The sequence below is a fragment of the Manis javanica genome, chromosome 2 (genome assembly GCF_040802235.1).
Source record: "Manis javanica isolate MJ-LG chromosome 2, MJ_LKY, whole genome shotgun sequence".
Taxonomy (NCBI): domain Eukaryota; kingdom Metazoa; phylum Chordata; class Mammalia; order Pholidota; family Manidae; genus Manis; species Manis javanica.
The window spans coordinates 47,217,967-47,234,811 of NC_133157.1; the positions used below are offsets into that span (position 1 = coordinate 47,217,967).

General features: G+C 38.9%; 1 protein-coding gene across 7 annotated transcripts in view; it reads right to left on the minus strand.

The window, feature by feature from the left end:
• The window catches only part of FOCAD (focadhesin), a 347,741-nt gene continuing 330,896 nt past the window's right edge, over window positions 1-16,845 (minus strand). For 4 of the 7 annotated variants that reach the window (XM_073228431.1, XM_073228432.1, XM_073228429.1 and 1 more), the window contains 8 exons: window positions 15,568-15,683; window positions 12,842-13,102; window positions 12,112-12,201; window positions 8,618-8,795; window positions 6,433-6,530; window positions 4,456-4,707; window positions 2,332-2,407; window positions 1-391 (listed from right to left, as the gene is read on the minus strand). In XM_073228431.1, the coding sequence (XP_073084532.1) occupies window positions 318-391; window positions 2,332-2,407; window positions 4,456-4,707; window positions 6,433-6,530; window positions 8,618-8,795; window positions 12,112-12,201; window positions 12,842-13,102; window positions 15,568-15,683 (1,145 nt within the window). In that variant the 3' untranslated portion in view covers window positions 1-317. Of the gene's footprint in view, window positions 392-2,331; window positions 2,408-4,455; window positions 4,708-6,432; window positions 6,531-8,617; window positions 8,796-12,111; window positions 12,202-12,841; window positions 13,103-15,567; window positions 15,684-16,845 lie in introns of those variants that run through there. The other 3 variants (XR_012127690.1, XR_012127692.1, XR_012127691.1) reach the window with 3 other exon arrangements.

Here is a 16,845-nt window from a genome sequence, read left to right on the forward strand (position 1 = left end):
TTCATAAGAGTATTTTACTAGAATTTAGGGTGAAGAGATGAGATAGAATCAAATGTTCACAAAGAAAACCTTCAGACTGAACTTTAGCTAAATAAAAGAAAATACAAGTTCTTATTTCAGTCTCAACTGGCTTGGGTACTGAAGCATCGCCCCCTTTCCTGGTATGCACGTGTCCAGCTGTCAGTTCTGTGGCCACCTTCCCAGACCTGGAACTCTGCAACATGTCCCAGTGAACCCAGACACAAATTCTGAAAAGTTGCTTCCATTTCTATGGTTTTCCTCGTCCAGCAGAGAATGCTGCTGGCTGCTACAAAACCTCACCAACCATACGCTCTGGTCCATACGGCTTTCTTCTTGAACTCCGGGAGAGCTCTCAAGGACAGCAGGGTGGCTAAGGGGACAAAACATAAAGCCACTGTTGCACCCGGTGAAGCTGCATTTGAAAAGGTCACTGAGATCAAAACGGTGTCAGAACAGAGCTTGGCTTTTTCTCACTTGGCTAATCTTGAAGCCTTAGGCAGAATTTTAATGGTGGAAAACCACTAACAGAGGCTAGGAAAAGGTTTTTTTCTTGTTTTTTTTTTTTTTTAAAGTTATCCTGCATCCAGTTAATGGGAAATTCTGCAGAATTAAATAAAAATCTGGTTTCTGGGATGCTGGTCATGTTCTTTTTCTTAATCTGGGTGCTGATAACATAGATGTGTTTCCTTGGTAAATAACTACCTATGATTTATATACTTTTCTATGTGAATATGATTATTCCATTAAATGTTTACTTAAAAGCTAAAAAAAACAAAAATAAAAAGCTAACCTTATAATGAAGTTAGGGTCATGTGTCCAATGGAGCACGTATGACCACACTAAACTATATCTGAACACGGACCACAAGTCCACACCTTTTCTTATTTGTTCTGGGTTCCTCAGGAACCAATTTAAAGTAGGCAATATGTAATTCTTCTAGACAACTTATTATATGTCTTATTTTAGGATACTTACATAAATATACTTAGATGTTATTTAAGACATAGTGTGAGGGAACATAGGTAACCAGAGTTGCACAGTTATTGTGTATGACTGTGATAAGCCATGGACTATATAAACAAGTGAACATATACTTCTTTCACCCAAGTAACTCTTTCCTTCATCATTATGGATTGTTTGTTATCTTCATGACATAAGACAGTATATGTTTGGAGCAACCAATGGTTTTATGGACACATGGCAATTAAAAATGAGTCCAAACTCACTAAGGCAAACAAAGGGAGATCCTAGCAGCAAATGTCTAGGGATGGATCAAGTACAGATATGTCAGACCACTGCCCTGCTGCCCATGGCCCAGTGGCTGATCTGAATCACCTTCCTACACACGCCCTCCCATACTTGGGGGTAGGGAGAAGGACCAGAACCAACAAATTAGGGAATTCTTGCTTGTTAGGCAACCAGTTAATTATACCACATTTATAGTAACATACAGACATAGTATGACTCAGGCTGACCAGATAAATTATCAAAAGAGTAGGTCAACAAGTGACTTTCCCAAAGTGAGACATCTCAGTGCCATATTTTGCAGCCAGGGGCATCAACAGCAGTCACTGATAAGCTCCAGACCCCCAAGTCTGAAGATGTGGATGACAGTACAAGCTGTCTTAGGCCATATGACTTCACAGAATTGAGTAAAATAATGTACATCATTTTCACAGAAAGATCTTTTGTGGTTCTGTTTCCTATAGTCATAGTTTATAACAAATCAATAGAGAAGTATTAAAAAACACAAAAATCATCTAGGTGCCTGAAAAAATAAGACATGTTCAAATCCTTCAGTAAAATATTATGTAGCCATGAAAAAATACTATTTGTGAAGCCAGTGCAAGAATGGGTAAAATGCTTTTAAAATAAAAGAGGGAGTACTCAAAGTCTCTATGTATGTTTTTCAACTTTTCATGGTTATAAATATGTTAAAATAACACTCATCCACACAGGGGATAAAAACTTCTTAGGAAAAATATCAAAATTGCCACTAGGTAATGGACTCTGGATTCTTTGCTTTTTACTTTTCTGATTTTTCTAAATTTTAATTAAAGTCCTATTTTACCATTATAATAAAACATTTAAGAACTGTTTAAACAAAAGTTAAATTTAAAGGCATGGAACACTTTTTTAAGTCCATTATCTAATTCAAAATGCCACGCTGACGACAGCTTCAGACTACTTTTCTACACAGAACCTAGATGGGCCCTTTCAGGAACCAACAGATACCAGCGCACTGTTAGGCAGCAAAGATGATGTCGGACAGTTTTCATTACATTGGGCGTTAAAGTGTGGAGGTAATACCTTTCAAAAGATCCCTGGATTTTGCTGAGAGGCCTCCTTTAGGGCTTTCCATGATGCTGAAGAGCCAGTCAATGAACTAGGGTGAAAATGAAGGACACTATCAGTGAAGACAATCAATCCTACTATTAGTAAGAGTTGACTCCGAACCTTGGGCCTGCGCATCTGTGTCTGTGCGGTAGGCCCTGTCTGGGCTAGGGGAGTGGGGATGAGACAGGAAACCACGCACAAAAGATGGTAAAGCCGGACACAGCTGCTTCCATCTAGTTAAATGACCAGCAAAGTCCAAGTCAAACCTCCTCCCCTGTAAATACTAAGAGTTTTTACTATAGGTTTTAAGAGTGAGATAGACATGGAGGCCCCCCAGTGTGCCATGAATATTATCTGTCATCACTCTGAGAGGTCCAGAGAGGTAAAGAACCTTGTCCAAGTCCATTCCGATGAGTTGCAAGTCAACATCTGAACCCAAGTACACCCGGCTTCAGAGCTTCATACTCTTCCTTTGCATCAAGCTGCCTACCACCTGGTTCCAGGTATAGCTGGCCTAGGCTCCTAGGCTGGGCAGTAAATAGGGAAACATCAAATATAAGCCCATGTTTCTGAAATATGCTTCTGCAAATGAGAATGGTTTGTGCCCAAATGGATATGAAACAGGAAGTTGAAATACAAGAGGAAAAGGCATAAAATAATTTACTAGGTAGAGTCAGGTGCATTATTTGCACATAAATCCTGTAAATGAACTAGAAAGTCATAGTACTCATGAGTTTGACTGATCTCCCAGGGTATAGCCAAAATTGTTTGTGAATTAGATACAGGGTCATTTCATTGATGACTGAATGTTGCCAGTCCTGACTTATTAAAAAACACATACATTAATAATAGGTATTAGGTATTTTAACTGTGGACATAGAAGCTGGGTTTATGAAAGAGTAAAATAGAAGAAGAAAATATTCTTAATTTTCTGCTTTAATAATATTTTGAAAGTTTTCTTTTTCTCAGTTTTGTTTTGTAATATCCTACTGGTAAGTAAATAAATCAAGCAGTACAAATACATAACAGATGCAAGATGTCCACACTGTAGGCTAAGGTCAACACACAGTCCCAGGCCAGAAATAACATGATGGGATACCACAGTGAAATTTAAAGTGAAACAGAAGACCCAAGATTTAGGGCAATAATACTAATGCTTATCAGGTTTATGAAAACAAAAGCATGTTGAGATGCTCAGTGGAATTCTACATGACTAAATTGTGGGTACACAGTTCAGAAATATTTTTTAAAAGATTAATGTTCAGATTAAGCCCCCAAAGGTTATTTTTAAGCTTTCAACTTCATAAAAACCCAGTTTTGATTAATTGGAATTCAAAAAAGAATCTTTCAATCACTGTATTAAAGAGAGGCCAGAGCCACGTATGAGGAGAGGAACACACCGCTTCTATACGCTGTGCACACAGCTGGCAGCTTGCAGGAACTCAACATAAGATCTAAAAGGTGCTTCCTGGATTGTCCCAAAGGCAAGCGTGATGACATTAGACCTTTGCAGATTTTCCCATGGAATCTAGCACAGGCCAGGCACACCATGGCACGTGGAGCATGGCTGCAAGATGGAGTGAGTAGCATGGGACCTCACATGTGCTGCAAGAGACGGATGCTCTACTTTCCCATTTTCCCCTGGAGTCCTCCTGGACTCACTTGTGGGCTGGGTGATCACCATTGCCTTGTGCACCCCTGCTATATCCTCCTTTTCCTACTGTCTTGCAATCTTGAACTCACCTTTCTGTCCATCCTCATTCTGAGATTCTGAGCTCTGAGACTTACTGATCCTTTCCTCCCCAGGATCAAGAACACACATGCCTTCATTAAAGGAAGGCGGGTATCAGTTTTCCTTCCACCTCACCTTCAACTGTAAGCAAGCTGTTGCTGCTGTTATGGTTGCATTTCATCAAGTTACCCCAAGCCTGGGCTGGTCTCCATCTGTGAGGCTGTGCATGTGGCTCGATTTGGGCTGCATATGAAAGCCTGTGGTGTGATTCAAGTTTCACTTAACTCCCACCTTACATCTACAACAGGAATTGCTGAAGAGCAAATGGCCACCTGCCCCAATACACAGGCGGCTACCCAGCTCACCCTCTGGGCCTGTTCCTTCCATGGCTCTTTCTGCAGCAGAAGAGGCATGCTACTGGGAAGGAGCGTGAGAGCCTCCTGCAGAGTGACCCTGTGCACTGGACTCCTGCCAAGGAAACTTGATGTTGGCCCAGCTGGGCCATTTTCCTGATGCCATGGCAACCAGCTGGCACTCAGGCCAAGGAGGAGAGGGGCAGCATGGTCTGCCCAGGCAACCACGGCGGCCGCGAATGTCAGCAACAAGAAGTCCAAAGCCTGCAACGGAAACAGAAACAAGGTGAGGTCACAGACTTTAAGAATTCAAAGCAACACATGGTCACATGCACAAACCTCATCATGGCGCAATGTTATCTTCCCCTTAACTCCTCCTCCTGCTGCACCCCAACCCCAGAAGAGGAAGTAGGCTATAGCAAACTCCTTTCCGGGCCCGAAGAAGAAACAGTTCTGGGATTTGTAACGGTTAGGGGATTCTCAAAGACAGAAGGCAGAACAGTTTCATTATTATTACTCTAACATTTCAGTAGAAACATAATTTAATTTCTAATCATACTGAGATGCAAATGCTGCTGTATTTTGGTGTTTTCAGAGATTAAACAATGGATTAAGAGTGATATGGAGAGGGATGTTTAGATTTGTTACATGCTCAAAACTAATTTTTAAGAATACATATACTCTGATTCTACTTTTCAACAACAGTAACAAATGACTTTCCACATGCATTAAAAAAAAAATGCCTGGAATCTATCCATTCAGATTGCAGACTAATCTAGACACTGGTAGAAATGATGACTTAAATTACACTTCTTTCTGCTTATCTGTATTTGCTAGGTTTTTTTTTTTTTTTTTTTTTTTTTTTTGAGAGGGCATCTCTCATATTTATTGATCAAATGGTTGTTAACAACAATAAAATTCAGTATAGGGGGGTCAATGCTCAATGTACAATCATTAATCCATCTCAAGCCTAATTCTCGTCAGTCTCCAATCTTCTGAAGCATAACGAACAAGTTCTTACATGGTGAACGAATTCTTACAGAGTGAATAAATTCTTACATGGTGAACAGTACAAGGGCAGTCATCACAGAAACTTTCGGTTTTGATCATTATTTGCTAGGTTTTAAAAGATTTTTGTAGGAAAATAGAAGGCAGATAAAAACTTTGGAAATCAGAAGTAAAAGGTTATGAGAGTTCAAAAAAAAAGTTTAGAAAGTAATCCTTGATATGTTAAAATTCCTAATCTCACTAATTAAAATTCCAAAAATATATGCAACTCTTTAGAAAAGACAGAATTTCAAACAACATCCCAGGCTATGCAAATTTCACTCACACAGTAAACAGGATGTCCATGAAACATTCCTATAGGAAAAATTCCACTACTAAAAAATACGCAATGAGCAGCTAGATCAAGATAATGAGAAGAGTGGCACAGTGCTGTCTTCATTTGATTTATCAATCATTTTCTTTTTTAAATTTACCTAATACCACTGGCTATTAACCTTTTTTGAGTTATAGGTCATTTTGCAGGTCCTCTCCTGAAAATACAATCCTCTCCAATAGTACATACATGCACGAAAGCGTTAGTACACACACAGATTACGTGCATACTCTTTAGGAACCTCTTCAAACCAGGTGTTTGAAGCCATACCGTAGGCTGGTGCAGAGGCCAGAACCCTGTGCCCACATCCCAAAAGCCTGGGCTTTTTGGTATGAAGCCCAAGTACATAGGTCCCTCATCAGCTAGTATCCTTTGTACTCTGTCAAGGAACATATTAAGTTGAAAATATTTTTCAAAGGGCAGTCCTGGATGTTGCCGAGAGCCAGTAAGAACATCCATTTCCTTGTGACACCAGAGAGTTGTCACCATTGCTTCCCAAAAGTAAAAGGAAGAAAGGGAGAAGAAAAGCAAGCTGCAACACAATCCTCTCTAGGGAGAGCAAAGCTCTATATTTTAAGGAAGCCACAAATTACTCTTCCAGATTGTACCTCATCAAGGGCTATGTTCTGAACAGATGTTGACTGGTAAGCAATATTTCTGATGTAACCCATCAGTTCCAAGAGCCATTCCATTCTCTTCAACACACCTGAAACGAAAACAACATTTTCCTACCAGACCATAGTTTTCCTTTGAAATGTAAACCAGATCAGTAATAGCCATTGTAACAAAGCAGAACACCTGGGGAGGAGTCCATGAAACAGGTCTAAGTCCTTTTGCAATACCAGACACTTGTGACTGCCCATCAGAGAGTTCTTTGACACTGTTCACATCAGATGACTGCCTCTTGGTCTTAATTTTCAAACCTACTCACCCACTAGTGATAAAATGCATTTACTCATGTTTCTCTCTCCACATTAAACACACTAGGAAAAATCTGATATGCCAACTAGCTAGTAATATTGCATGTTGGGTAATTAGTTGTTTTTATAGTCTTCTTTTGCTTAAATGTTCCCAATTTATGCTAAGATTACAGCAAAAACCTATCCCAAAGACATAAAAAGAAAAATAAAACCAGCTATTACAGGGTAACTGGAGAATAAACATCAGCATAAATACTTATTTTTCCTTGTTTTGTTTTTTTTTAAATGAGATGGATGGAGCTAGAGGGTATAATGCTCAGTAAAATAAGCCAGGCGGAGAAAGACAAGTACCAAATGATTTCCCTCAATAGTGGAGTGTAAGAACAAAGAAAAACTGAAGGAACAAAATAGCAGCAGACTCGCAGACTCCAAGAAAGGACTAGTGGTTACCAAAGAGGAGGTGTGGGGGAGGGCAGGCGGGGAGGGAGGGAGAAGGGGACTGAAGGGTATTATGATTAGTACACACGGTGGAGGGGGTGCTCATGGGGAAGACAGTGTAGCACAGAGAAGTAGTGACTCTGTGGCATCTTACTACACTGATGAACAGTGACTGCAATGGAGCATGGGGGGTACTTGATAAAATGGGTAAATGTAGTAACCACAATATTTTGCATGTGAAACCTTCATAAGAGTGTATATCAAGGATACCTTAATAAATAATAATATAAGATAGATAGATAGATAGATAGATAGATAGATAGATAGATAGATAGATAGATAGATAATGAGAATTCCAAGCACAGTAAAAGGCTACTTGGGGAAGTTTTCAAAATTTAGTGAATAACAGGAAAATGAGAACTAAATTTGAAGTTAGAACCAAAGGAAGTATCAAACTGATTTCAGTTTACTTCATATGTATCTCCTGCTTAATTAGGAACACCTACCAGATTTCTTCCTGATAAATATATTTTTGATTTAGAAAATCTAGCTTCTCATCACAGGTTCATTTTGTTCACTGGGCAGGCACTAATATAGATATGAGACAATTATCTTAATTGCCGAAGAGGAGGATGAATCAAAATTTCTGATACAGTCTTGAAAGGAGTATTTCAATCATGTCTGTCAGTTTTTGCTCAAAACCTCAAAGATACCAGTGATGGGGAACACGGAGCATAGAGACACAAGTGACTTGCCTAAGGTCACAGAGCTTCCAGCCACATCTGATCCACTCAAAAAAGGTGCCATTTCAGAACCTGAATGGAGACTTGAGAAATTATAAGCATATGACCAAAAGCACAGTAGGAGAAATGGTGGAGCCCCATTTTCAGATGATTATTAACATGTAAATGCTTAAAATGGTCTAGAAGTTGCACTACATGATTCATTACCAGGGCTTCAGGCCTGGAGCTTCTGGCTTCGGCATATAGTTAGGGTGGCCAGATTTTATTCTTTTCACCCCTGAGAAGTTTTTCTATGGAATATTTAATTTTGTTGTTACTGTTTTCTTTTTGTTTGTTTGTTAAATAACCAATACCAAGGTCATTTTCATGAAAACATCAGGCAGAATCAATTGACATCCTCTTTGGGGAAACAAAATGGGCAGAATTAACCTGATAAACTTGTGTATATTCTTGAGAGCTTGGAGAGCCAAATACAATATAAAAATCATCAACAGAATTCATTCCCATCTCCAAAGAGTAGATGTTATAACCTATAACTGCTCATTTCCACCCAAGGTGCTCTGCATTTGGGGTCACAGGGCCTCAGCTATGTCAAGAAACACTAACTTAGTATTTAAGTTGAGGAAACAATTACAACACAAAAGGGGCAATAGATTTTTCTGCTCCTGATGCTTGCCCAGGGCTCGCCTCACCTGTGTTGGTGTGGCTCACAATCCGCGCCTGGTATAAGCTGTGCAGGATCATCCAGGCCAGTGGGTCCCTTTCACGGTGCTGAACAGCAACACCGACTATGTCAGTCAGGCCCGTCAAGGGAAGTCGTCCTTGAGAGACCAAGTACAGCCTGACAAAGGCAGCTTTTTCTATGCTGCTCTGCAAAAAAGCACATTGTTCAGTTACTATTATATTAACTGAAGTCATCATAGAACCTCAGGGCAAGGGCAAAACAGAAAGGGTGAGTCTTTAGTTGATTATTATTCTGAATGTTGAAACTGTTCATTTCCTGCAGCACATGACCTGTCTGCATGCTATATTAACATGTACATACAGATAGATGGTTGTAATGCCACCTCTTGTTTTCTCATAAAAATCACAAATGATTTATCATTTGTGGTTTTTACATAATTGGTGAGGATACTCAGTATGGATACACAAATAACAACAGCAACAATGATATCTAACAAATATAATAATTACCATGTGGCAGGCACCATTCTGAACCCTTAATGTGCATTAATTTGGTGGTTCACAAAGTGCAGTACACTGACCTCTGAGGGACCCCAAGTCCCTTTTAATGGGTTTGGAGTTCAAACTATATTCATGTTATCACCAAAACTGTAGAAATATTCATTGTAATTTCACTGCCACTTGAAATTTTTTAAAAAGCTAGTTTCATTTAAAATATCCTTGTAAACAATAAAAAATATTAGTTTCATTAAACCTTTGCACCAAGTACACTTCTTAATATTCTGTATGACAAAATGGGAAGTGTGCATACAGGACTTCCGTTTCCTACCCAAGGAAGAGCATTATATCTCAGGGAAAAACATTTCTAATAATTGACTTGTGTGCTGATGTGGCCGTTCTTCATGGAACACCATTTACTTATTCAAATGAGTGTATGACAGATCATTTTGTTAAAATTGCAGGAAGTGAAACTGTCACTTTAAGGACAATACTTGACGGATTTGTTGCCAATGATAACATCTGAGCTTTCAAGCGAAGATTAGATTTTTGGGAAATTTGTACTGCTATTATGAGTTTGGCAGCTTCCCCATACATAAAAGATTTTTCTGATGAGACTGTTGGTGAGATGGTATTTTGATATTTTATAATGAAATGCATCAACATTTAGAAGACTTTCAAAACTTGGTGATTTAGTATTTCCCAAATGACCAATGTGTGATATTACAAAATCATGCACTGGTAAAAGGCCCAGAGTGCAAGACTGACCAATGGATTATAATGTAAAAGAGTATATGAATGATATGGTCACTGATATGGTTTCAGATTCCACGTTGCAACTGACTTATAAGAAGCTACTTAAAAGAAACTTCTTGAGTTTGGTGCAATATCAAAGAAAAATATCCACAATTATCTAAAAAAGGACTACTAACATATTCTTCCTCTTTCCACCTACATATTGTATGAGGGTGGATTTTCTTCACACATTTCACCAAAACAATATCACAACAGACTGAATGAAGCAGCAGCTGTGAAAATCCAACTGTCTTCTATTAAGCCAGACATTAGAGATTTCCAAAAATTTAAAAGAATGCCACTTTTCTCACTTTTTTTAGGAAAACATTTTTTCTTATTTATGTTTAGATGCAGCAGGTTTATTATTACTTTTACATAAATACTTTTAAATTTCCTAATATGGTAGTTTTTAATTTCTAATATGGTAAAATATTGCCAGATACAACATATATAAATAAAAGCTCTTTGGAGTCCTTAATAGTTTTTAAGATGCAGAAGTAGTCCTGAGTCCAAAAAGTTTGAGAAACACTGTATTAACCATTTAATTCTCCCACCCGCCCTCGGCAGTAGATATCACTATTATAGTGCCCCCTTCACAGATGAAGAGACAGAAGTGCAGAGGTTAAGTAGCGTGCTTATGGTCACATAGTTATAAGCGGCCATAACTGGAACCCAGAGAGTCTGAACTCTTCACCCCTACCTTATTCTTACCTCTGTTCTTGCCAGAAATGCAGAGAAAAACCACTGATCTTAGTGGAATATAGGAACCCTTTCGGGGACATCAGAACATGTTCTGGTGAAAATGCCCTCAATGGTACCTTAGAAACCCAAGTGAATAACACAGGACCCTTTAGCTCTAGGAACCACAGAATAAATTACATGTATTAGTTCCAAGTATATTACATGCCTATAAGAATAGGATATAATAAATTACATGAATGCAGTAATTATGATAATAAGTAATTGCTGAGTATTTGCCTTCATTCAGTCAGGCACTTTTTCAAGAACTTAACATCATGGATTAAATCATTTAACTCTCAAACCACCCTAGGAGGTGGGCACTATTATCTCCCTTTTAAAGGTGAGGAGACTGAGGCAGAGAGAAGTTATGAAAATTAACCAAGGTCCCATGACTAGTAAGTGGGAGAACTGGATTTCAAACCCACGGGAGGCTCCAGGGTCCATCCTCTCAAGCATTTCCTATACTGCTTGTCCTTGCTTAAAATAAACTCATCTCCAAAATGCTGATATTCCAAATACTCTAACAGTGGTTCTCAAACCTTAGGATGCACCACAATTATCTGGAGGGACTGTTAAACTCGGACTCCTGACCCCACCTCCAGCATTTCTGATTGAGTAGGTCTGAAGGGGACTCAGGAATTTTCATCTCTAATCAGTTCCAAGCTGATGCTGCTGATCCAGGGACCGTGTTTTGGGAGTCACTGCTACACGATGTAGAAATTCAAGGATTCAACTGAATAGGCAAACTTGCCATAAGGTAAAATAAATGATAAGATGTCCACCAGCTACATGAGGCTCACAGTTCTCCTGATCTTCAGTATTACTTAGTATGCTGGGTTGCCATTTGAGTAAGTATGCCCACTGGGATGTATTTATACTAAAATTTATTCACTGTTGATCTACAATTTAAATTAAGCAAGATATCTTGTATTCTATTTGCTAAATCTGGCAACTTTACTTATATGCTACTTTTTCATTCTGATACCCTTTAGGCATTAATTATCTATGTCAGGTTTAATAGTGCTTCTTTTTCAATCAGCCACCTTTTGTCATTCCAAAAGGATAAATAACAGGTAAAGGGAAATAAATGTGAGAACAGAATTACTTATTTCTGCCTTCCATGTGCCAGAAAGTTCCTTGGCCAGAATATTCCCATTTTTGTGGATTTTGTATTGAAGACAATGTCCTATACTTATTTTTTCCCATAGGTGACACTAAAATGTTTTTGACAAGCTGGGATTAATTAGGTTAAAAAGCTATTCATCCACCTATCTATCCATTCGACCACAAATCCAACCATACTACTATGCTGGACATGAGACCCCACAGTGACACTGAGAAAGTTTCCTGAAATTAGCCAGTAACAAATATGACGCAAAACTAGTTTCAGCCCAAAGGACACTGTAATCACCTCTTCAACTGTAATTCCCACCTCAGCGGTGAAAAAAATATATAGATGTGTTATTACCTTGGTAATCTGGGCAACCCGGTTGGCTTCATCATCTGTCATTTCCGAGAGGCATTTTGCGACACTGACATATAACTCAAGATCATTTCTCTAGTAAAGAAAAAACCCCAAGCATGTCACAATACAACATGAGACAATAAGCATATTCTCAATGTTCTGAAAAACTATCAGATTTGCTTATTTCCATGAATAGCAGCTTTTAATTTTAACCAAACCAAAACATGCAGCCAATCATTTAAAAAACATCTTTCCTGTAATTTTACATATTTGTGTGGCTGTACTTATTGCTCCTTATCAGAACCCATCATTCCAGATTTTTAATTTCTATGTTAACATTACAATTCAGAAGCCAGCTGGAGGAGGGGAATGGCTAGGATTAAGTCATTTGATATAAATAATATCCTGGACAATACCTCCAAGGATTCTCCAGGTGTTAAGTATAAGGGTTTCTGAGCTTGCTCACTTTCTACAGGCATTTGGTAACAGGCTTAAGAGCACATTTCTTGGTACAGCATTGGTTAACCCACTTTTGAGCTTGTTCTAAACTTTGGTTCTAAATATTTAACCTCAATTTAGATCTTGGAAGCAAACACATCTTACTGAAGAATGTGGTTATTTCTTGCTAGCCTTCCCACCACATTCTTAAACGTACACCTCCCTGCTTTGCCAAAAAGGCTTTAAAAAATTCTCAATATAAATTGTCAGGAATGTAAATATTTTTGTGCCTCACCCGAATCTTATTTGGCAGAAGGTCAAAAATTTTTCCAGTAGCGTCAGAAAGCAGACTCCAGAGGTGGTGGGCAGGGCTGGGCAGTTTCATGGACTGGCTCAGACCCTGTAAGGCACTCAGGCATAACTCAGAATTGGAAAGTGGAGAAGCTACTTTAAAAACTCCCACCATTAAGTTTTCAACAAAGCCCAGGAGCTGTTCATCAGAGACATGTTTTATCCACAGAGGCGCAGATACCAGGAGGTATTTCTTGCTATTTAGCTGGAAGCAAAACAGAAGAGGTCAGTGTAAACAGGCAAGTCCGGGCTTGCAATGCTCAGAATTTCTAGGTCATCGCTGTGTGCGAGGGCAGACTGTGAGATGAAAGGTTCGGGTTACTTCCTTGCCCCTCATTTTCCCACAGCTTCGTGGTCCAGCGCAATTTTGGCTGCTGTAGTGACTTCTGATCCAGGGTGACTCATGTGCATATATGGTATCTGCCAATCCATCTGTGAACTACTCAGCTTAAACCTTGGATCTTTTCAGTGAGGAGAATAAAATGCTACTTTGAAAAATACATGACAGTTGCTATTCAGTCTTAAAGGTCACATTCCCTGGCAAGAAAAGCTTCTGAAGATGGAAGGTTTATCTGCTGGAAATTGACTCAACAGAATATAAGATATTATTAATTTCTTCTCCTGAGGAAGCATAATGGTATTAAGGGGCCCTGGCATGCTGGGAGCATTTCTGACCAAAGGAGAACGAGCTGAGCCTGTGGGACTGCTCACGGCATCTTAGCATTCACGAGAGCTGAGGAGGGGCTCCCCGACCCCCAGTGAGAGTCCATACCATAAACTTTAAGAGAGCAGGCTTCAGGAATTCTTAGAAACGTAAGTACGGCAGTGAAGGAGCAGCAAGTTGAAAACAAGTGGTATAAAACATAAAATCTGACAAAACTAGTAGATGTCAAAAAAGATCAGTGGAGTTGCATGAGTTATCTGCAAAGTTCGCTGTTCAAAATGAGAAGGCATGTAATTAAGAAAATGAATTCATGAACTTAATTTGTTAATTTAAAAAGATACGTCCATAATCAAGGACAGATACAGAAGGGTAGCACACATCTAAAAGGGAAGTGGAAGAATAAACTATAGAAAAATTTCTGAGGTCAACCAAACAGGCTGTTAGAGTTACAACTGATTCAAAAGGAAGGAGGAACTAATAGAACTGTGTTTGAGACATGTGCTTTGGAGTCGGCCAGACTGTCTTGCATTCATTAACTATGTAAACTTTGTTCACCCTCGCTTGCCTCAGTTTATCAGCCTATAAAATGGAAATAATAAAACTTACTGCTCATATGTGAAATAAGCCAGACACAAAAGATTTCATATTGTATGGTCCCATTCTAAACAACTTCTAAAGTCTTATAAAATTTAAATTTCCTGGCAAGTTCTTTTTAAAAAAGCAAAATTATGAAGACAAAAAGCAGATCAGTGATAGCCCAGGTCTGAGATTGGGAGTGGGGACTGACTCCGTGTAGGCACAAAGGAACTTTTTGGGGTTGATGGTAATATTACTGGTGATATGGAAATGTATGAATGTACTAAAACTAATCAACTTGCTCACTTAAACTAGCCATATTTTATGGATTATTAATTATAACTCAAAGTTGAAAAAAATTGGCTTGTCGGAGTTGCAGAGAGATTAAATCTAATGTCTGAAAGTGCTCATTGAGTGCTTACACATGGCAGGTACCCAGCAAGTGCTCATTGAGTGGCAGCTAGATGGGAGCTGCTTGGAGCCGACACGGAATGCAGAAGGCTGGCAGAAAGGACGCAGACCTCAATAACATCCACCTTCGATTAAACAGAATTAGGAGATGTATGAAAGCTTAGAAGAAAAAAGTGCTTAGTCAGGACTGAGGCCAAAAGATTGAGGAAATGATAAGAGGGCTTTATACTCTTCTCAAAGAATTAAAGCCTTCCAGAAGAGAAGAATAACAGAGATGAGTTCATTTAACTTACAATCAGCTGGTAAACTTCTAAGGAATCATAGAATGTGTTTTTTTTTTTTTTTTGCTTGAAACATACTCAAAATTGTAACATCTTTACTAAATTTCACATCTTTAAACAATCTCCCTCTATTCTTCCTATCCACTTAGCCTGCACCATGGAAGGTGCTGGCGCTCTCTCTCTATCCCAAATACCAGGCCAGATTGCCCCATCCTCAGCCTTTGCTAGCCAGTATGTCTCACTCTCTCCACCTCCACCTTCCCACCTACATCGTGTCATGCCTCGAACTTGATTGCTCAATGAAATCCTACCAAGCCCTTCAAGGCTCACCTTAATTGCTGCTTTTTCTGGGAACGGGAGGGATCATACATTCAGTACATGAGGATTTGCCTTTCTCTTAATACCTACTGAAATGATGATGCATATCATATAAATAAATAAGCCTAGGTTCCAATAACTCTCTAACTTTCTACCTGTATGATCTTAAGAAAGGAAATTTAATGTCTCTGATCATTTTCCTTTTTTAGTAATAAGTGGTAGGTGAAAGCATGAATGGTGATGGCTATAGCAGGGTTCTGAATTGCACAATTTTCCAATCTGCTGGCCAGCTACTGTGAAGCCCTCAGTTTCTGGAAGGTCCCATTTGTCCACCTTTGACTTTGAGAACACACACCCAAATGAACACTGAGCTCCCCGAAAAGAGCCTCCTGTTACCCAACACCTGTAACTACTACATACACTCAGACCGTGGATCAGTGGCGGGGTCACCCACAATCCTAACAGTGCAGTGGCATTCTGGGATGACTGTGCCTGCGTCACCATAATTTCAAGGCACAGTTGCTGTATTTCTTCACCTGAAAGAGAGAAAAGAGGTAAGAATAGCTGTAATGTAGCTGCCTCTCTATCTCATTTTCAGGCTTCAATATCTCAAATCTATCACACCAGCAGGCACTTTAGATATTGGCAGAAAGGATGAAGAATAGGGCAAGATTGTTTAAAGATTTGAAATTTAGTGAAGATGTTAAAATTTTGAGTACGTTTCAAGCAAAAAACAAAACAAAACATGTTCTATAACATCCTTAGAAGTTTTACCTTCTTAGATTCCTTAGAAGTTTACCAGCTGATTGAAAGTTAAATGATCTCATCTCTGTTATTCTTCTCTTCTGGAAGGCTTTAATTCTTTGAGAAAAGTATAAAGCCATCTTATCATTTCCTCAATCTTTTCGCCTCAGTCCTGACTAAGCACTTTTTTCTTCTAAGCTTTCGTACATATCCTAATTCTCTTTAATTGAAGGTGGATGTTATTGAGGTCTGCATTCTTTCTGCCAATATCTAAAGTGCCTGCTGGTGTGACAGCTACAGGTAATAGAACTTCAGTAAACCAAAGGGCGTATTAAGAGAATTTTTGTTATGAGGCAAAAGAATGTACCCACTGGCATCAGATTACCAAGCATTAGAACTGCCAGGGGCCTTCAACCAGCTTGGGAAATTTCTCCTAGGTAGAGAGAAACCTAAATACTCAAATATAGTTGCCCCTTGAACAACATGGGTTTGAACCACTTAGACATAGATTTTTTTTTCAGTAAATATATTGGAAAATTTTTTGGAGATTTGCAACAATTTAAAAATGTTTCTTTTCTTTAGCTTACTTTATTGTAAGGCTACAATATATAATACATATACATACATATATATTATGTTATCAATAAAGCTTCCAGCCATCAGTACGCTATCAGCAGTTAAGTTACGGGGAGTCAAAAGTTATACATGGATTTTGAACTGCCCAGGGGTTTGGCACCCCTAACACATGGTGCTCAAGGGGCAACTGTATTATCAAAAATATGAGAAAGTTCTAGCAAAAAATCTCTGTTTTTCCTTCCTTTCTCCCCTGCATTCAGCACACAGACAACCTGGCTAGGTCTTAAGGACTTAAAGATGTAGCCACATTCTCCAGTGATGAAGTCTTTTTAGTAATCTGATCCTCATCAGAAGATGTAGATTCCCCACCAGACCTTT